At 43.2% G+C, this 20,838-nt stretch overlaps 1 protein-coding gene and 1 long non-coding RNA gene across 2 annotated transcripts; both read right to left on the reverse strand.

Annotated features, from left to right (window-relative positions):
* Window positions 1–254: 254 nt before the first annotated feature.
* On the reverse strand, window positions 255–13,466 carry sap30bp (SAP30 binding protein). Its single transcript, XM_079236329.1, has 10 exons — window positions 13,363–13,466; window positions 12,707–12,819; window positions 10,564–10,608; window positions 7,878–7,917; window positions 4,146–4,234; window positions 2,427–2,518; window positions 2,170–2,282; window positions 2,030–2,088; window positions 1,341–1,431; window positions 255–514 (listed from the first exon to the last, which is right to left on the reverse strand). The coding sequence occupies exons 1-10, from the start codon at window positions 13,454–13,456 to the stop codon at window positions 333–335; spliced, it is 918 nt and encodes a 305-aa protein (XP_079092455.1). The 5' UTR covers window positions 13,457–13,466; the 3' UTR covers window positions 255–332.
* Window positions 13,467–16,139: 2,673 nt separating this feature from the next.
* On the reverse strand, window positions 16,140–20,045 carry LOC306733067. Its single transcript, XR_013770937.1, has 4 exons — window positions 19,670–20,045; window positions 17,138–17,295; window positions 16,841–16,959; window positions 16,140–16,752 (listed from the first exon to the last, which is right to left on the reverse strand). It is a non-coding gene; the product is annotated as an uncharacterized lncRNA (long non-coding RNA).
* Between the last annotated feature and the right edge of the window lie 793 nt (window positions 20,046–20,838).

The following is a 20,838-nucleotide window of genomic DNA, read 5'->3' on the forward strand; positions in this document are numbered from 1 at the left end:
TTTTTTATAGAGGATCTTTTTTGCTCAACTGCAAATTTGGCGTCATGAGGCAACAGTGCAGATGTAATCCCGAGATAAGACGGCAGTGAAGTCTTTAGGTCAGTCCATGTGTAGCAGAGGGGGGTACATATATATATATATATATATATATATATATATATATATATATATATATATATATATATATATATATATATATATATATATATATATATATATATATATATATATATATATATATATATAATGAGCACAGGTCAGCACAGGTCTTCCAGCTGCGTGCGCGGTCATCGCTTCACTTGCTCTCATTGACGGACGTAAAGGCAGACGGATCACTGCTTCGCCTTCTTCAGGATGGTGCCCACGGCGGAGATGACGGTGGTCTTGGTGCCGCTGGCGGTGGTCGTCACGGAGACTACGGCCGGCAGGGTGGCCGTGGTGGTGATGAGGGCAGGCTGGGCCAGGGTCACGGGGATTGCCGAGTCCCACTTGCTTTTCCGCTTCTGGGCCTCTGCTGAGGAGGGTAAACAGGGCGACGGTGAGAAAATGCCGAGTTAAAGGCCCCCAGTGGAGTTTGGACCACTAGGAGCGCTGTGGAGCATTTGTGCGTTTTAGTTTAGTTTCTGCCGTGCACGCACATTATCGTGGACACGTGGCGAGCCAATCCCGATGTCAGGCTTCCACACTATTCCGCCGGGATTGACCCTTCTCTAAGTCCCCGCCCCTCAAACCCAGGTTGGCCAATCATAGCGTACCTGGAAGCAAGCTCAAAAGCAGGGTCCGACAACTATCCGGCTCCGCTCCACAGGCTCTCACGCAACGGTTTCAGATTGTCTGCATCGTCCGGCTGATTTTGTGGATTTGGAGCTGCTCGCGGGGGAACGTTGTGTAATATCGGTACTCATGACCTGGAGAGGTCGGCTTAGCGAAGGGTCAATTGGGGTAGGAAAGGTAGCTATGCCCCAACAAGGCAGTGTAAATAAAGACCGCTAGCTAGCAAACATGCAATTATTATTATTTACATTGTTAATAAAATCAAGTTAACTCCACAGGGCCTAAGGTCTGTTTGAGAAATTGCTTTTTAACAGTCAAACATAGATCTCTGTTCCTTAAATGTAGCATAAGAACTATTTAATCATGACAGGATTATTACGGATAGGAGTTGCAATGATCAAGTGGTGTTTATATGAATAACAAAAAATATCAAATAGCCTTAGCATTAAGGGGGAATAGAATTATTTTAGAATTTCCCCCCAAAAACGGTGTAAAAACGGAGTATAAATCATCCTCACTTATGACCCACTAGAAGTTCCTGCCCCCCGCCTGGGGCGGACGTTTACCTGTGGCCGTGGTGGTGGCGGTGCTGCTGGTGGTGGAGGTGGCTGTGCTTGAGGGGATGGCGCCCTTCTTAGTCCCTGTGACAAACTCAATCTGTGAAAACGCACAGAACGTTAGACGGTTTACCGGCGCTGTTGGATGTTCCTTTAAAACCCAACAACCGCAGCCTGTTGCTGCTCGTCAACTCAAGGGGGCACATCGGCGGCGACAGTATTTGCAAACGAAGGGGAGAGCGGGGGTGGGGTGACTCGTTCCCTCCGTCTCCGTGAGAATAATCAAGCAGCTCCTGTGGGGTACGTGTTCGTTCAAGTCCGGTTTCTGAACTAGGGCGCAGCTGCTGGAACGATGCTGCTGATCGTAGCAGCATGTATCACCCCGGAGTGATTATTCAGCATAACTACCAAAAGCAAAAATAGCTGGCAAAGAAAGACACACTCAGGTGATTTTTTTGGTTGTTGTTTTTTTTTAAAGTGCACTCCGACAGAAAAACTGTGAAAAACACGAATGGGCACGGCTCAGCTGTAAAGCTCTGCCGGGTTTGGGCCTGAGCTGCAGTGAACTTGGCAATGCAGTTTTCTGCGCGTGTCTGGTGTAGGAGGTTCAGTAGAAATTAAGTGAAGCTGGTGGAGACTTGCCCTCGACGCAACTGAGAAGAGATCGGACAGCTTTTTCTTGGGATTGTCAGACTCACCTTGGTCCTCTCCCTCTTGGCTTTCTCCAGTTTGTCCATCTCCACTTTCTGGGCTTTGGCTGGAAGGAACACACACGCACACACGTCAAGTTTTATTCCAACTGAGCTGCAAGGGAGAAGTCAAAGTAAAAGCAGCTTACCTAGAGCTTCATAGTAAGAGTCCTCTGACCAGCCGTGAGGATTGAACATATCCTTCGGGTAGTTTGTTCCCAGTTCATCGATGCTGCAGAACTGAATGAGCTTTTCGTAAATGCTTTTTAAAAAAAAAGGAAAAAGAAAAAGCTGATAAGACACTTTGTGGTACATTGTTGTGTTTGTAGGTAGATATACTGTTTAAGTGTTTACACCAGAAAGTGTTTCTGACATCAGGTGTATGTAGCACTCCGTGTGTGCGTACCTCGGGTTTCTAAATTCTTTCTTTTTCTGGATGTGGTTGTTTGTGTCAAAATCTCCATGGAGCTTCCTCTCGTACAGCTTATGGATCTTGTCCTGTTGCAATAAATAAATAAACGAATCAACAAAGGACGTGAGCAGACTGCAGATCGCCGTTTCCTCCACACCCGAACACTTGGCCGTCAGTGTCACAGAATAAACAGAGCTGTACATGATCGTCAGTGTGAATGGAGCTATTGTGTCGAAGGGTTTTCTGATACCGTCGGGAAATATTTGACAACCAGGTTCCGCTGAGCCACAAGGAGCTGGCAGGTGCGGCCAGGGCTGATAAATGAGGGCCAACATGGAACTAGATGGAAGGCGGGAATGTGGCTCGTAGTAGAGGCTATGACTGCTGTTACCCAAATGATGAGGTTTAAGACAAAAAAAGAAGATTGATGCTTGTTATTAAATCTGCCACCACTGCGATAGCGATCTGCTCAGGTTTAGGCACCGTCACCATGTTTGGGGGCTTTGAAGAGTCAGTGAGAAATATTACACTTTTCTCTTTATGAGCGTCAATAAAAGAAAACAGATCTCAAGTCAGGTGTACGTCGAGAATCTTTTTTTTTTTTCTGTTGTTGTGCTTCCTTTGACTCGTGGCCATTGTTTCCTTATATCTTACTTTACCATCCCATCAGTGTCCAATGAGAGACAAGGACTTCAAGGATTTACCCGCTTATTGAAACAAAAACCAGCAACAAAAGGTTTTGGTGGGAAGTGAACACGCTTTGTTACCCCAACCATCTCCCTGAACTTCCGTCCTAGGAGGCACCACGTCACTTCAACTTCTTCATGCGGCAACTTTGGTTTGTTTTCTTTTTTTTTTAAGGGAAATGCTACCTCAAGGTCGGGGCACGGTCGCAAAAACAGTGGTGGTTTACGTTAGTGTAGAAAAATAAACCTGCGAGAAACATATTTCGAAGCACACGTTTCCCCCATGTCCCTCGGGGCAGGGATATCCAGGCTGCTCAGGTGAAGGTGAATCATTAGCTGCTCATCCGAGCTGTGCGCTTGCCAAGTCAGCTGTGTGTCTCGACCTGCCTCCGCTCCTCGGAGGAACGACAAACCCGGTTGCAGTGAGACGGGCCGAGAGCAGCGCTGGGTGACGCTTAGTCGACAGAACATGACACTGGGTGCTGCTTTAATGACAGGGGAGAGACTCAGAATTTATGTTGCCACCAGAATGCGTTTCAAACCCCTTGGAAGGAGCAATGGGGGTGGGGGGGGACTAGATTGCTCACTTGCCGTGAAGGAACGAGTTATTTTGAGTGCATCAATACCGAAAAAAAGCTCTAAACTTGAACTCGTGGTGGTGAACTCCCGACTCCAAAAAGGGAGGAGAGAGTGTTTACTGTGTGTCTTATGAAACCAGTCGTCACCCTTTGGTAATATAAATGTACTACCTGGAAAGTGGTTCTCGAGCACACAAAACAAGCCTGCAGACATGTTAAAACACAACCAGGACCATTCCAGCAAGCTCGCAGAAAAACCCACACACCCTGAGCTACGCTCACACACCCTCACTCTCCCCTCTGGTCTGATGAGCAGACACAACTGTGGCCTTTTGGTGGCGTTGTGAAAGCCAGCAGTGTAATACAACAGTGTAGCCTTCAAGAGGACCGTTGTGGCAATGTGAAAGTGTTTGAGTAACCGTAACAACAGTGGGTGGAGGCGTGTCTACCTGCAGTGCGCTAGAGCAGCGTCCAGGGGGCTCGGGGGGGATCCTGATGGCGTCGGGTGACATGTTCCTCACCTTCTCCGAGAAAAGAGCTGGCCAGGGAGACAGAAAAGACAAAAAAAAGTGAGGACTTGTGTGTTTTCACTTCGCTGTACTCCTGTTTTGAGCATCTGAATCAACGGAAGGGGGGATGTGGCTATGCACTGGAGAGAGCAGACTCAGTTGATCAGACGAGGGGCATAAACATTGCTGACGAATTCCTGAGCATCCTTGTTGTTCATTATGTGTATGCCAGTGGTTTGATAGGGCAGTGCGGTAAGGGTGGGGGGAAATATCAACACAGCATATTATCGCGATAGTTTGCGTGGCGATATTGTATCGGTACACGGAAGCCAAGTATAATTTGCGGTTGAAAAAAGGTATTAAATCGCAATATATCACAATACTCAATGTATCGCAGTATCGTGATAATATCGTATCGGGACTTAAGTATCGTGATAATATCGTATCGTGGGACCTCTGAAGCCGGTATTTCAAAATGATCCCACAGGATTAATCCTTCTGGATTGGATTAAATCCTGATCAGATCCCCAAAACTGGTATTTCAAATCAAATCTGATCCTGAAGATTCAGATTCGGGAATCCAATCCTGCCTTTGATCCAGATAAAAAAAACTGCTGTTGAGTATTTCAAAACTTTAGTGGGAAATCTGGATCAGTTTGATCCTAAAAATCAGGATTACATGTAAAGGTTTGAACAGCCTAAGTGTAACTGCTCCCAAAGTTCCTTGTTTGATACAGATATAGCTACGCTTCACTGCTGTTTCATCAACGCGTATTTTTCTTTTCAACTTTGTGCTAATTTACGTAATTTGTTAACTCAATATAATTATTGCCTTTCATCTAGTCTTAGGACGCATCAACACTGACCAAGATTATACTAACATTTAGAGACAATAGTTGTGCTAGCTTCTCCTTTTTTTCAGTAAAATGTTCGCTCCATTTCCTGTTTCCTGTCTGTGATCCAGGGGGCAGGACGGATTTGGGCATCCCAATCTGTCGGTATCAGGATCACTCTGATCCAATCCGGCAAAGTTTTGAAATACCGGGATAGATCAGGTTGATCCGTGGCTGAGGACAGGGGGATTTGTTTATCCGGATCATTCTGATCTGGATTACAAGTTTTGAAATACCAGCCCCTGGTGATTCCCACCCCTACAGTGCAGTATGAGGAGTGCACGTTCACAGGCCAGGGAGTGGCAGTTGTTTGGGCTTGTGAGGAGAAGGGAGGCTCTCCTCCATCCCTCCCTTTAAACCCTTGTTTTCCTCTCCCTGCTTGACTTGCCTCACTCTGCTTTCTCTGACTGCGGGCCAGGCATTCTTCAGTGTCACCCGACATCCCAATCAGACACATAGTCTTTACAGTCATTCAGCAGCCGTCAATCACGCTCTGAATAAGTGCTGCAAGCTGTGTGCCGTTTGTGTGTGTAGGTTTGTGTGTGCGTGTAGGTTTGTGTGTGTGTGTAGGTTTGTGTGTGTGTGTAGGTTTGTGTGTGTGTGTAGGTTTGTGTGTGCGTGTAGGTTTGTGTGTGCGTGTAGGTTTGTGTGTAGGTTTGTGTGTGTGTGTGTGTAGGAGCTTGGCTCTGCTGGTTTTCTTTGGCAGATCGTCGACAAGTCAAAACTTGACGGGGCCACGAGAAGATCATTTTCTGTCTTTTAGCTTAGCCTTGATGAACACTCCATCTTAGAAAACACAAGAGGAAAATTTGAGTCAGCTCCTCTTACGCTGTGGAGGATCAGCAATCTGTGGTGGAAAGTGGCCAGTAGGTTGTTTTTAGGTAGAACAATTACATATTTTTAGGCAGATATTGATATCAATAATTGAGAATTGGATTTTTTTTTTTAACAAGAAGCCTGTAAAATGTGACCTTTTATGAGAACTAGTTTAGCGCCTATGTGGTGACACAGCTAAGAGCTGTACCCAGCATGCCCTTTCAGTCATGTAACAGTCAATAGAAAAAATGAGCAGCTATACAGTTACATGGAGATGAATGTTCCATACATTCAAGTGGTCTAAACGACCCATATTTTAAAAACGCAGAATATAACACAGCCTCTAACAATAAAAAGCTTGACATTGCAAGTCTGCTGAGTCAGAGGCATTAGGTGTGAGGTTGGTATTTCACTGAACTCTCTCATGGAACAGACAATTACGCGCTGTGGCTGCAACAGGGAGCTCAGCGACGTTGAAGCCCGCTAATCTACTCCAGACATCGGGAGATTTAGATGATAATATAAAGACAAACTCTCGTTTAAAAACACCTAAATAAAGTCTGCAGCCTCCGCAGTAGCAAAAGAAGTGGGAATAAATCACAGCGAAGTGTGATAAATATCCCTGTTTCTAATTTCAGATCAGTGCGAGGGGAACGTCAGGAAGCGTGCAGTGACGGGGAGCAATTAAACAGACAGAGAAAAGATTATGTAGAATGACCATCTGTGCTCGAGGAAAAACAGACAGAAAGTCACAGTCTGTGCCCCGCAGGGCACTTTTCAGACAGACGGACAATGTCTTCAGTGAGCGGACAAAGGGCCGTCTTCAGCCTGCTGACGGGCGGCATTTTGCCAGAGCCACTGTGACATTTACTGACAGGCGGCACAGAGGAGCCAAGCCGGGCTGTGAGTCACAGCCAACGGGGGACTGTTTTTTCAAAACTAAACATTGCTCTGGAGCATTTTCTATGAGACTTCTCTCTTTTCTATGGCTGCAAAAGTGGTGATGATCCGTGGGCCGAAGCCACCAAGTGCTGTCCCTCCAAAAAGAAAGGCTTCTTACTTAAGTACACTTTATGGATGGACTTACTACACAGGGTGTAGTAGTACATCATCTCCAACATCATTGAGGCATTCCCTTTCAAAATAAAACCATTTCTCTGTGAGGTTCATTTGGATTATTGTCATCAGCGCTCCCTCCTCACTGAAACACATTACTACTCTTACTACTATTACTGTATCGCTTCCTGGTGGTATTTTTGGATGAGGTGGAGTGCAACGTTACGTAATCTGCACAGCTGGCATATACGGGCATTTGTAATAAACAAACGGCAGTGGGAGCTGTTTGCGGCGTCTCTCGGAGCGGTGTGCGGAAAAAAGTGCTGCTCCCTGCATTGCTCACATCCTGTCTGATCGGACGCCCGCTTACACACCTGTGCAGGTCAGGCGTTACTCACTAACCGCTGCCGGCTTCCTGGGTCATAACCCACATGTCAGCCAGTGGACAAAGAGGCTTTTATAACTCACCCTGGTCTAGTTAGTGAGTCATATGTTCACAGTGCACCAACACCCAACCGACACAATAAAATACGCCGCGCACTACTTTTTTTTTTATTATACATACGTACGGATCCAGAAGCGGGTGTCATTCCATACGGTTATAGATATGCCTTAACTATACGATTAGCTGGTTATGGTGTAATGTAATATATATATATATATATATATATATATATATATATTATAATATTATTATATATTATTATAATGTTCAGACAACAATGGAGCTTTGTGGCACAGAGGAATTTGTGCTTTGATACACAAACAATAACACATGGGGAGTTGGTCAAATGTGTGTGTGTGTGTGTGTGTGTGTGTGTGTGTGTGTGTGTGTGTGTGTGTGTGTGTGTGTGTGTGTGTGTGTGTGTGTGTGTGTGTGTGTGTGTGTGTGTGTGTGTTAACTCACCAACTAACTCATTGGGGTCCTTTCTTTCTACTTCTAGGATCTGTAAAAAAAGAGGAGGGAAGAGAGGGGAAGACGTGAGACACGTGGGATATTAGAAAAATCTTTGGACAGGAGAATGTGACCATCAACAGCACCAGTAGAAGATCTTATCAAACCATGTTCCCAGCTTGGACATAGTGGGTCACAAGTGGGTTGGTGGGGTGAACTGCCCGTTCTTGTGAAAGATGTGGAGCTGGAAACAAAAGCCCATTCCACAAGTACCTGAAAGCTACAAATCACAGATGCTAAATGCAATAGACTGCACCGAATGGACGCTGAAATAGTTTTGAAGACGTAATATAAACCAGAATAGTAAATCTAGGCAGCTTCCAGGGAATGCCTGAGCTCTGCAGGAGGAGGAGGAGAAGGAGTCTTGTACAGCCTCTGAAATATGCTACATGTTGTGCCAGCTCTGTGGGCAAAACACAGGTTCAGCACAAAGGAACAGCACTGGTATTCACTTGTCGTCACTTAGCAACTGCCGGGCACATCAAAGAATTGTCCTGAAGTTGGCCAAATCACAAGGAGGAAGAGGAGGAGGAGGGGTAGACAGAAAGACAGCAGAGCCTGCTGGCAGAAATCTAATCTGGATCAAAGTTGTGGACCGACGGACTGATACTGCCGTCCATAGAGGCGGATGCTTGGCCATTTGGACACAGGAACTCCGAGACTCAGCTTAAAAGGGAGATGTCCCTAGTGCTCACTATGATGCCCAACTACAATACAACGGCAACTATATCAACAAGACAAATACTTCACAAAGGGCCCCGAGAACAAACCACTATCCGCAATCCAGCAGAGAACTCCCTCAGCATCAATATTTTAACTAAGAAAACTAAAACGCTTCCAAACACCCCCGTAAATAATATATGAGCAACAAAGCTCTTTCCCAAAGTAACCGGGCAGAAGGCCATAGAAATATGTTGGAGATTTGCCGAGAATCCATTCGTTCCGGTTGAAGAAGATCCAGGTATTGTGTGGTGACCTTCTTATCTACAGTTAGCTAGAACTGTATTAAAACACCAACTGCCATTCACAAGCAGCAGATAACGGCAAGGGGAGATAAAGTGGGAGGACAGGATGAGAGCTAATATACACACTCTCATTTTGTCAACTAATACATCAGAATCTGACCATTTTCAACTTATTGTACGATATATGGACATGATGACCTCAATCATGTTATCTACTTATTGTACGATATATGGACATGATGACCTCAATCATGTTATCTACTTATTGTACGATATATGGACATGATGACCTCAATCATGTTTATGTTATCTACTTATTGTACGATATATGGATAGGACCTTGAATATTTTTGCTGATCTTGATATTGCCCATTGTGCTGACATAAGAATGTCACTAACACTTTCGCCAAGATGATGCCAGAATAAACAGCAGCGTTTTCCTCTACCTATTTTGATAATGATATCATGATATAGCATGTATTCTCATTTAACAAATGCGGTTTTGGCCTGTCAATTTAAGACCATTTATGCCACTGATACTAGTGATAAAATAGCATAATGCAAGTTTACCCAGAGAGCGAAAGAAGTTAAACGGAAAGCAGAATAAATCTTTGTAACCAAAACAAGGAATGAAATGTACTCTTTGGCTTTGTTAATAACATTACCTAATGTCTCTGCATTGCCTGAGTCTTGTGACGGAAATTACCGATGTCTAGATAGGAGATTTTTGCCATATCACCAAGCCCTAGCTACAATACATATCACAGATGTCAGTCAGTTGAATGACAACCTCGTAAATATATAAATTGTTGAATAAGATTTCTTCAAATTAAACCACATTGTTCTTTCCTTAAAATGTTGTTTCTCTTTCATGAGAATAAAGCTCCACATATGCGATCACGTATTATTGTGAAATCACATTATGACACGCAGCATCACAATTTTAATATCACAAAACCCATACAGTACCAGCGCGGTAATCTTTGCTTCACACCACGGCATATTGAAAAGATAAAACTCTCCCAAAACCACAGCCTATCAGATTATGATCAATCAAAGACAGGTTGTAAAGCAAAGCCTCAGACAAAGTAGACATTGTCCGATTTGTATTGTTTCTCCTTGTCCGGTTTGTGACTCACTCTCACTGATGTGTAACAAACAGTGCTTGCAGGAAGCTCCATGCACAAACAGGGTGTGGTTAGTATGGTGTGCAGGTTCAAGCCCTTCACTTCAGAAGAAGAGGTTTAACACTCAGATTAAGCACATGACCTGGTTTTATTATGCTACCTGGTTACACTTATTTGATATTAGAGCGTTCATCTGAATTACATAAACCCACAGCGCCACCTGGTGACCATGCTCCTTCATTACATAACATTACATTTCATTTAGCTGACACTTTTATCCAAAGCGACTTACATTGTTGCTCTATACACCACAGACACAGCAACAGGGAGCAATTAGGGGTTAAGTGTCTTGACACAACGACATGGACTAGCAGAGCCAGGGCCTGAACCTCCAACCCTCTGACAAGAAAGAAGGGCATGCTAACCACTTAGCCACAGTCGCCCCATAGCACGAGAGGACAGCGTTACATGTGCCACCCCTTCACAAAACAAATGGGACCCTTGCCCAAATCCAATCCATCCCACAACAGGTGGGTGTTCAAATACCTCAACATCATCTGCGTCCCTCCCCTCGTCGGAGTCTTCCAGTTCCTGGAAAAAAAAAAAAAAAAATGCAGAAGGTTAAAAATGCAGTAAAGGATCAAAATGAGATCAGAGCAGGGGGGGCCAAGCAGTACAGACCAGATGACACCGAGCAACAGGCTGCAAAACTGTCCAACCCATTTGATGATTTATACTGATTCCAATCCTACAAAGTATTAGTTAAAGGAACATTACAAACACCTGGGGTTTTGATGCTTTTAAGTATTTTCACAAAAAGCCACAAATGCTTATTTGGAATGCTCAAAAGTAAAGTGAAAAAAGGCAGTCCACCAATTTAGTCAGATAGTCAATTGTATAATATCTTAGGACTCTGGGAGGAGCTTTCTGGAGTCTGAAAAATAACACTGAAGATGTCTTGACTGTCATCTTGACTTGAGACCTCACTTTTTTTAGCAGCAGGCCTGTGTAACCAACCGCGGACACAAGGGGTTTGACAGTGTTTAGTATTTAGGAGACTTGAGTTGCATTAAGGTTAAGGCAGGAGTCTGTGCTTTTGGAGCATGCCCCATACTTGGAACAAAAGGTCAATACTAAACCGCCTGTAAACAAAGCTTTTGAACAGCATTACAGTGGCACTGTAACAAGACTGGTGCTTTGCACATCGTGGTAAAAGTGGACCGTCAATACTAAGCAACCAGAAAGATTCAAACCCAGCGTTGTACAACTGTGTCAGAGTTGCAATTATATGTTTCTTTCTTGAGGAGAAAGTTATGCTGTTGTTGTTGTTGTTTTGGATTGATACATTATATTGCATGGTGTTTCTAATATTTTTGCCACTTTATATATGTAAATGACAAGGACTGAATATAAAAACATCTGTCTATATAATAGTCCAATACAAAAAATTACACATGAAAGACTCAGCTATAAATAAATTGAGTTAATACACAAACAACTTCAACATAAAGGCAGTATTTACTGCAAGACTAATGCAGGGCATTACGTCACAGTGAGGTTTTCATTTGTCTGGCCACTCTGTGTACAGTTCAGCAGGCATGCAGAGAGGGCACATGGTACTTAGGCCGTACCAACCATGTTATAGTTAACCTATATGCGTTTAAAAGTACAAGTAGGATATGAGAGTTATGATCTACAAGTAAATATGACATGAAATGTAGGTCCTCTGTCATAATAGTCACTGCATGTGTAATTTCCAAGAGGATATCCTTAAAAACCTGTATTGTTTTCTCTGACCAACAATCCAAAACCAAAAGATATACACATTACAAATATATAAACACAGAAAATGCATTGTGTTTCTGCTAGACTTAAATTATTGTCAAATTTTGGGGATTAATAGAGTTAATATAAAAAAACCTAGAATTAGACTTCTAGTGAGGGGACCCCTTTGTTTACAGTTGGATCACTGATTATATCTTAAATATCGGAAAATGAGGTTGCCCTTCAATGTAGGCACAGTTAAAAGATATTGGTGTCCAAGTTTAATTAAACTCGGATATGTGTGTCTAGAGAGCCAACTCTAACAATTATAAATGCAATAATAAATCAAAAATATCAATGTGGAACAAAATAGCCCTGATTTTAAAACAAAGTACAGCCCTGGTCATATGCAATAACAGACTGCTACGATTAAGACCACCATGGGAAAAAAAATCCAACCTGTATGATTTTCTAAATACTTTGCAGCACTCGTACCAGCTGTGTTTAACGTCAAGGGGCTGTGCGGTAAACCGGTTCAACCGGTATAGCGCACAGCCCTATGTTCAACCGGTAGACCGGTTTCAGAATCTTACAAAATACCATGATATGAATTTTTGGCCATTCCGCCCAGCCCTAGGAGCACAGACAAGTTGATGATTACACATTCTTTGCAAAAGCACGCCGATCTCAAAACAGGGTTGGTGCGATCCTCTCAAGTTTTTCATTCCTCCCAGAGTTCAGTGAAGATTCAAATGTGTAGCATTACATCCCGCTAATAATGAACAATGTCAACAAGCATCATATTCTCTTTCACCATACACCCAGTGCTCTGCTTGTTCTGTAACTTAAATAAAACGTTCAACCAAAACATCAGTGTAATACAACTGAATAGTCAACACAAAACATGGGGAACTCAAGTACTGACCGAGTGGCTCTCTCTGCTTTCTTCATCTGACACCTTTATATCTGTATCTGCATTCTCGGTCCGGTTCAGGTCATCGTCCCCGTAGCTGTACACCAGGCCACTTCCACGCGCCCCTGGTGAGATAGAGATATAGAGGGGCGGGAGAGAGAGGGAGACAGAAAATGTCAGAGAACTACAAAAGGCATTAGCTCGCAGTTCATCGGGGCCACAGGAAGACACCACGAAGCATACTCCATTGATAAATCTGGCAGTAATATATAATACACATAATACAAATAAATCCTAACATTACACGCTTTTTGTGAGCCTTGGAGTCCAGAAGTGAAACCAGTAACTTTACGGGAAAACAAAAGACCTAAGTTATGTTGTTCAAAGCTTATTATTACGTTACAGGTAACATCAACAAGACCAAAACAAAACCAACAAGGCCTCGTTGAAATAACTTTGTATTGTTGGACTTCGTATGTTAATGTTTGTTTGTTTTTTACAAAGAAATCTTGAATATATTCGACACTTTGTCTCTAAACTAGCTAAGTTAGCTCGAAGCTAACGTTAGCTCCCACATGAACATCCGGGGTAAGCCTCGCATAGCAACATAACACAGCGTTTCGTAGCCACATAGGACCAACGAGACTATTACACTTCATATAACATACCCGTCTCTTCCGAGTCGGACCCCGAGTCGGGCTCCGAATCGTCTCCATAGTCTGCCAAAGAGGAAAGCAGAGCACTCTTTTTGCCGCTCGCCATTGCTGCGTCGCCTTGTGCGTCGCATAAACCCCCGGTCGCAGAGTAAACACGTCAGTGATAGCGTACCGCGTAAGAGACGGCGCGGCACTGGGAGATGTAGTCCTCGAGTTTATTTGGCGACGCTGAAAACGACTCTGAAAACCTCGTGTGTGGCTAACCAAGGGGAAGTGTTAAGCTTGACACATCAATGTTCTTTTAATGTTAATGTTGTTGATAAATGAGCAACATTTAAGCATTAAATTTTCTCCGAAACAACCAAAGCACCGCAATTAGCCTCCGCAAACAAAATAAAAAAATTCTATGTGTGTGTGGGGAGGAACCACTCAAAAGAGTACACAAGAGGAGAAAACTCATCTTTTCAGAAGCTCCAAAGCTCCTCAGAATTAACTTGATAGGAAAACACGTGCTCACAACTCTCATATCTTTATAAAATACGCAGTTGTTCTGCAGGTGTCAACATTACCTTTGAAAGTAGTTGCCACTTTCAGTCTACTTGTATTTTGAGTAATTAAGATGCTATGCAGTTATACGTCAGCTTAATAATGAAAACGTGACACATATAGGTGTCATGTGTATGGATTTTAAATGCTTTGTTTGCAGTATATTGTTCCACCCAGCTCAAAGATGCTGGACTTATACTCCTCCCAAGACTTTACACATGTCCTTGTTGTTCTTCTCTCAGTATCACCTGGCTGTTTGTCGATCTAATTCCCATATTTGTATTTTGATGTTGACAGATTGTTGAACTCTTCACGTGAATGCACCAACTCACAAGGAGCATTTTGGGGTTATTTTTTCCATATCATTAATGTAACAAATATCTGTATATTTTTATTATTGTAAGGTGTATGTTTAGCTGTTTTCTGTCCCTATTTATATATGTTAAAAGTGGTTGCCAAAGGACAATAATATGTACCAATTTCTCAAATTGGTTACCATTGGTTGAGCTTAGCTTTGTTTGTCCAGTTTCTGTTGTTACATATTTATAAATAAATCCATACATCCATCCATGCACCAACCCAGCCTCATCTTCTGCTTCACTTTGGCCTTTCATATCATCTTCCTGTTGAGCAGACACTGATTTGATGACTGTATGCTGGAGTATGTTATAACCTTTGTTTTAACTGCAGCATTTGACTGCATTTCAGTGTGAAGCAGGCCGCAGTAACTACATGGCAATATAGTGGCCCTGGAATGCATGTAATCAGTGATTTGTATGCTTTTTCTAAAGTTCCAGAAGGTTGTCTGAAGGTCATGGAGTATATATTATGTAGGCAAATTAAAAGAAACAATAAACAATCATTGATATTGTGTGTGACTTTAAGTGTTTGACTGAGAATGAGTAAATTCATATCAAGTGCAACAAGTCAAACTATTCTATTTGAAAAATAGATTTGACATAAAGAGTTATTTTACTATGGGCCTATAGGAAAGTAATATTGTTTCATATACTTTAGTCAAATCTAGACCCTTTTGATATATCACTTCTTGCCATTGTTTGGAGCTACCACATAATACTGAAGCCTGGTGGCTGAAGAGCTCATGATGAAGCTAACTGACAACACATACTGTAAATTCATGTGAAATTAAACGATAAGAAGACTTCATCACACTGACGCGCTCCCACTCTCTTTATAGTGTCACCCGGCACAAATACAGAAATGGAAAACAGCGGAGAAATCGATCCCATCTCCAATACATCTCAAAAAACAAAACAACAAAAGTGGACAAGATACATTTTGGCAAACGGTCATTTAACAGCGTGAGTCAGTTCTCTTCAAAGCGTTAGATCACCCCACCCTTCTTCTTCCGCTTCTTCTGTTTCTTCTTCTTCTGTCTCTCCTCTGGGCCGCAGCAGCATCCGTATAGCAGAGCGAAGACGACCAGTAACAGAATCCCCAGCACAAACACACCGATTACCACCACACCGCCCAGCGCCCACGGCTCCTGGTGCACTCGGTGCAGGAACCATTCCGCCCAGGCCTCGGGCGACCCTGCGGGGATCCGCTGCTCTGAAACGCTGCGCAGGGAAACCAAAATAATAGCTCAAATCGAGAATCTGGACATTAGACCGATGAGGTAATGTTGTTGGATGCCATCAACTGCCCACTAACAATGCTGTTAGAGAACCCATTTCATATGCTGCTGATAAAATGTCTGAGCTCCTTTTGACTTTCCTTTTCAAAAGCTGACATGTTTTTATTGGCGTGCTCCTCAGAAATCTGCGGAAGTTAATCACAGTTCCTGTTTGGGAACTCACCTCTCCACGGCCATGTCCCGCTGAGTGGTGCTCTTAAGGCTCGGTGACACCTGAGAGTGCTCGAGTGCACTATGTGTCACAGCAGGTGGTTTTAGCTATGGTTTCCGATCCACTGGAACCGTCCCGAACATTACAGTTTACCACCGGTTTGTGCACCGCTGAGGCATTCCGTAAAAAACTCCAGTGGCTCCAACTCTTCTGACACCTTCGGTGCCTTTGTGTGGGCAGGGCAAAGTAAAAGCAGCTGCCCCGGGTTAATGTTTACTCTAAATATACTGACTGGTGATAAGATATACATACAATAGTGCAGTGTTTTACTGGTGGGATTTAGATCAACGCTCGTCTTGGAGCAAAGTAGATGCTTTGGCAGACAGTTCAATCTTTACAGTTGATGGTGTAATAAGAAAGAAGTCCGTATTAAATTTGTTTGTTTTTTATATAAATTGAAATTTTTTTACATTTCAGCTATATCCACAAATGCAATATTGCAATGCCTCAGTAAAAAAAACAGACAAAGAAAAATCAACAACTATGTAATAAAACAAGAAAACATCTGTAACAGTTGTATGTCAAACAATGAACAGCTCATATACCCCCCCAAAAAGAAAGATAAGCTCTTATTTTGGCCAGCAGAGGGCGCTCTGTCTTTTTTACACTGGCAAGTTTCTATATATACACAAGTTGGAATGTCTGTACATTTTACATGTTGTCTTTCACATTCCCTTCGAATATTAACAGGATAGCAAACCGGTTCATTTGTAATAGCTCACTGAGTTACTGCGACATTCAGACCCAACTCCGCTCTCTCGCCGCATCTTCTCGATCCACCGCTCCACTGGAAGATTTTTGTTGTTGTTGGGGAAAAGGCCACCACACAGTATTTCATTGTCCTGGTCTGAGATGAATGTTGATGAGTAATGCCACTCTGCTGATTTATAAGGATTCCTCGTGGCATGGCTCTCCGGATGAGGATCCAAGTCTTCATCCCAGGTTGCTGGAAACGTCATGTCCCCAACCTTCTCCTCCAAGAAACAACCTGTGAAAGAGCATTTCCAGTTTTGTAACTGTGCGTGTGGGATGGTTACACGAAAGAAAGGGGGGAAAAGGACCGAGGTTGAATTTACTTGGGGAGTCTGCTCTCTGTCTCATCCTCAGACGGGCTGTACTCTGGAGGCCTGGTATTTTGGCTTTCTATAGAAGTAGCAGTGGGCGCAGGACATGATGATAAAGAACAGGAACGTGGCTGAGAGGGGAGACAAGAGGAGGGGGTCAACTGCAAATGTCCGATGTGAAACGAACCCACAGAGAAATATCAAATGACCCTGCAGTCCACCCCCTTCAAATATTTTAGCTTCTTTCATTAAACATTTGCGAAATGCATCTTCGTCAAACACTTTTTGCTGATTAGACAAAAAACTCACCAATAAACAGGAGGATCACAAAGAAGGCCCCCAGCTCCAGGGAACTGGCCTGTGGGAGAGTCTGCAGTTTGGCCCACACCTTCTGAAAACTATTCTGCACCAAGAAGTCAAATCTCATTCTCGTGTCCATTTCGTTGACAGAACTCGCGCAGCAACACCTGAAAGACACAGCGGGCCTGCTTGCTTGAGAAAAGACATCCGAATGTGGAAGCGAAGACGTTATTTTCATTCTTCAGCTCCACCCTTTTGCTCCTGCAATGTTATCCTTCCACCCAGCAATTACCCCTCAAGGTTGGCGAGCACATATGCCCTTCATCCCCAAATACTTCATGTGCTTTTTGAGTACTCACTCATTATATAGCAGCACCCCTCATTAGCCTGCTGATTAACCTAGGTTGGGACGGAGGCGTGTGTTCTGGATACACCGTGTGCCTACGTTGCGTGTGATTTCCCCGCTCAGGGCCACCATCCTGCATGTTCAGCATAATTATAAACAAGGCGGCCTATTTCAGGCCTGGTATTTCAAGACCCGGGCCTGTCATCATCACTGCAGCAGCTGTGTGTGGGTGAGATCCCCACAGAAAGGGCAGTGAAGTGGCAACAGGGACAGGAGGACATTGCAGCCACCATGATGAACAACTCTGGGCTGAAGGGACAAGTGTTTCATGCACTGGGACTGCGTTTAAAACAGACTCCGGATCAGTCACGGTCGGACCAATACTGTGCACTCTACCATACTAAATTGTACTCTGCTGGCCTACAAAGGGTGAGAGCAGCGACTGCAGATGCAGTGACGTTGGTAAAAGTGTTTTTAAGTTTACAGGCTGGCCGGAAAAAACTGCATAACACGCAAAGACCATATAATGCCACAATGTTAGGCCTTTTAGGCTTATGGTTTTACGACATTGCCATAGAATCTGTCGTACCTAACAAACACAGTGCACTCTGCCTGTTAATACATCTTCAGGGAGTGGCAACCAACAGTTTGTTTGAGAATATAAACTATATCTTGATTAGTCATAGTTCATATTACACTTTATCTCGGTGTTTACGTGTGACTCAAAGGCGTCCTAAACGTTGCGGCTGCGCTCAGCTCGTAAACCGAAGTTTTGTCCCGTGGTTTATGCTAACTAGCTGACGTCACTGCCTCGTTTCACCGACGTTATGTTGTTGGAATAATTACACTAATTTACCACGTTTTTAATTACATAATGAGTAAAAGTAGTTTGAGCGGAGGCTCACCTCCTGTCTCACCTTTTCACTGATCTCGCGTTAAAGTCAACGTCACTTGACGTGTTGCTTGCCCCGAATTCAGACGGGTCGTTAATTGATATACCGCTGGACACATAATATGTCACTAAAATATATATATATATAAATATGTCAATTGTTCGTTTAATTATCCCAAATAGCTAATTTAATGTTTTAAATATCAGGAAATATAATTTAATGTTACTTACTGTCTTACTGTACCTCAGAATCCCTGCCGTTGCTAGGCAACAGTTCACTAGGAAGGAGTACTTCCACAAGGCTTTAGCTAGTTTAGCATCGGCTAATATAGCCTGTAGTAATTATATGCTATACTATACTATTCTATAGGCTACCACAATCCTACTTCTATTCTCTCTTGTGTATATTGTTATTGCTTCTATTGTTTCTGTTTTCACCATGTAAAGTGCCTTGAGCACTTTTTAAAGCGCTATACAAATAAATAAAAAAGTTAATTGTATTATTACTTTCTTACTCGATGAGCAATAAGATTAACAGTAGCCTCACATAAATCAATAGACCAGATGTAGACACATACAACTTATGTAATCTTCATGTTGTATGTGCTTTGTACTTCATTTTTGGTTAAATATGCTGTTATTAAACAGGAATACTTCATTTAAATTAATTTAATCGAACCTCGATGTTATCAATTTGTTCAGGAAGCGTCGGCTGTGTGTGTTACCACAAGACTGACTTCCTCACGTTGATTTCAGAGTTGTTGTTTTTGTCGTTGTTATTTCTTCTGGTTGGCATGCTGTCACAATTTTTTTTTTCAACAACGTCTGACCTCTTCTGCTGACCCTCACTGCTCTGTGATCTCCTCCCAGTCTTTGTCCTTCTTTGTTGTTTTCTTAACTGTTTTTAAATCTGCATTATGTTTTGATGCTTTTAATGGTTTTATGTGAAGCACTTTGAACCGCCTTGTTGTTGAAATGTGCTATACAAATAAACTTGCCTTGCCTTGCCTTCTTTTTATTGCACTCACACCAAGTTTCGTAATAAGTAGAGAACATAGAGACCAAAACAGGCTGCAGAACTGTCACTGTGATGACGAAGACAACAACTTCTTTGTGTTGAGTCTTTAACTTGAACGTGGTGTAAATAAGCGTTTGCTCCTGAGACAAGCTCCTCTAGATTGGAATACCTTCTTAGAAGTTTTATTCTCCTTGCTGAAAATGATAATTGCCTTTGTATGCAAAAAAAAGAAGTCTGACTATTTATTGGCAAGCAACATAAGTAAAAAAGAAAACAGTATCTTACCTCTGAAGTGAATGTGCTTCACTTTAAGAGTGTCACTGTTTCCACATGCCAACTCCTCCGTGCACGGAGAACCCAAATTCAGCTCTCTACATAAAACCGTCCCCACGATGACTTCTTCTTCTTCTTCTTCTTCTTCTTCTTCTTCTTCTTCTTCTTCTTTTCACCCTCTCCTCCTCTTCTCACTTGTTTTGTTTTTTCTCTCTTCTGAAGTTTCTTTTGCCTGCTGGTCTCAGCCTCCTTCTCATTTAATTAGCCCTGATCCAGTTCAGACTGAGAAGACCAGCACTGGCTGTTCAGAGGTAATCTGACCCTCTCTGCAGATCGGCATTCATACGACTGTGAACTGCTCCTCCTGTGGGTGCGTGTTCACTTTCTCCCACTTACTAACTCCTATTCTCAGGGAGTTTGTGTACCTCCTCCACCCTCTCTTCCTCCTCCTCCTCCTCCTCCTCTTCCTCCTCCTCCTCTTTTTGCCCTCCCTCTCTCTCCTCCCAGCCTCTCTCCAAACAACTTCCCAAACCCGATCACTGGCAGCAGCTTATGCCGTCTCTCCCCCTCAACCTCTGTTCAGTTTGTACATCTGAATACTCATTCACTGTTTTCTCCTCCTCCTCCTCCTCCCCCCTCTCTCTCTTAGTTGGTTTGCTGAAGACCAGCTGTGCCAGCAGGGCCCCTTTTTTGTCTTCAGTCACCGTGGAGACGAGGCTCCTTCTAAATGGAGTAGGGGGGTGGGTGTGCATCCATCTGGTGTCCCGCCAGCTGACTATTTCTCAAGAGCCCCACATGTTTGCATTTGCTCCTGATTGCCTGTTGTATTTCCCCTCAGTTGTGCAACACATGGAAAGTTGGACAACAGACACGTTCAGGAATGGAGAGACTACTGTTAAATACGTCAGGAGGATGATTTCCCCCTCGCAGGTCCTGCATCGAAACCCAACATGAGGTCTCCTTCGCTACGGAAAGGGTCTCACAAAGAATGAGGGAAAGAACAATGAAGCTGTTTCTTTCTCTTAGCTGCTTGTTTTCTGGCCTTTCTGGCTTGCGCTTTAATGAAAGTCAATTGTGCGGGTGTCCACAAGCACTAGAGAATATTTGGACTTTCCAAGCTGATCCCATGCATACACAAATGGCTTTTAGTCATTTCCCCGAAAATTCACTAGAACACTATG

The sequence above is a fragment of the Taurulus bubalis genome (assembly GCF_910589615.1).
Source record: "Taurulus bubalis genome assembly, chromosome: 2".
In the NCBI taxonomy this organism is placed as follows: Eukaryota; Metazoa; Chordata; class Actinopteri; order Perciformes; family Cottidae; genus Taurulus; species Taurulus bubalis.

Excerpts from the sequence above, each read along its gene's own strand:
- sap30bp (XM_079236329.1), bottom strand. The coding sequence starts at position 13,456 with ATGGCGAGCGGCAAAAAGAGTGCTCTGCTTTCCTCTTTGGCAGACTAT. Across the intron at positions 10,609-12,706 it reads AAAGCAGAGAGAGCCACTCG|GAACTGGAAGACTCCGACGA; the intron begins GTCAGTACTTGA and ends TTTTTTTTCCAG. Across the intron at positions 7,918-10,563 it reads GGGACGCAGATGATGTTGAG|ATCCTAGAAGTAGAAAGAAA; the intron begins GTATTTGAACAC and ends CTTTTTTTACAG.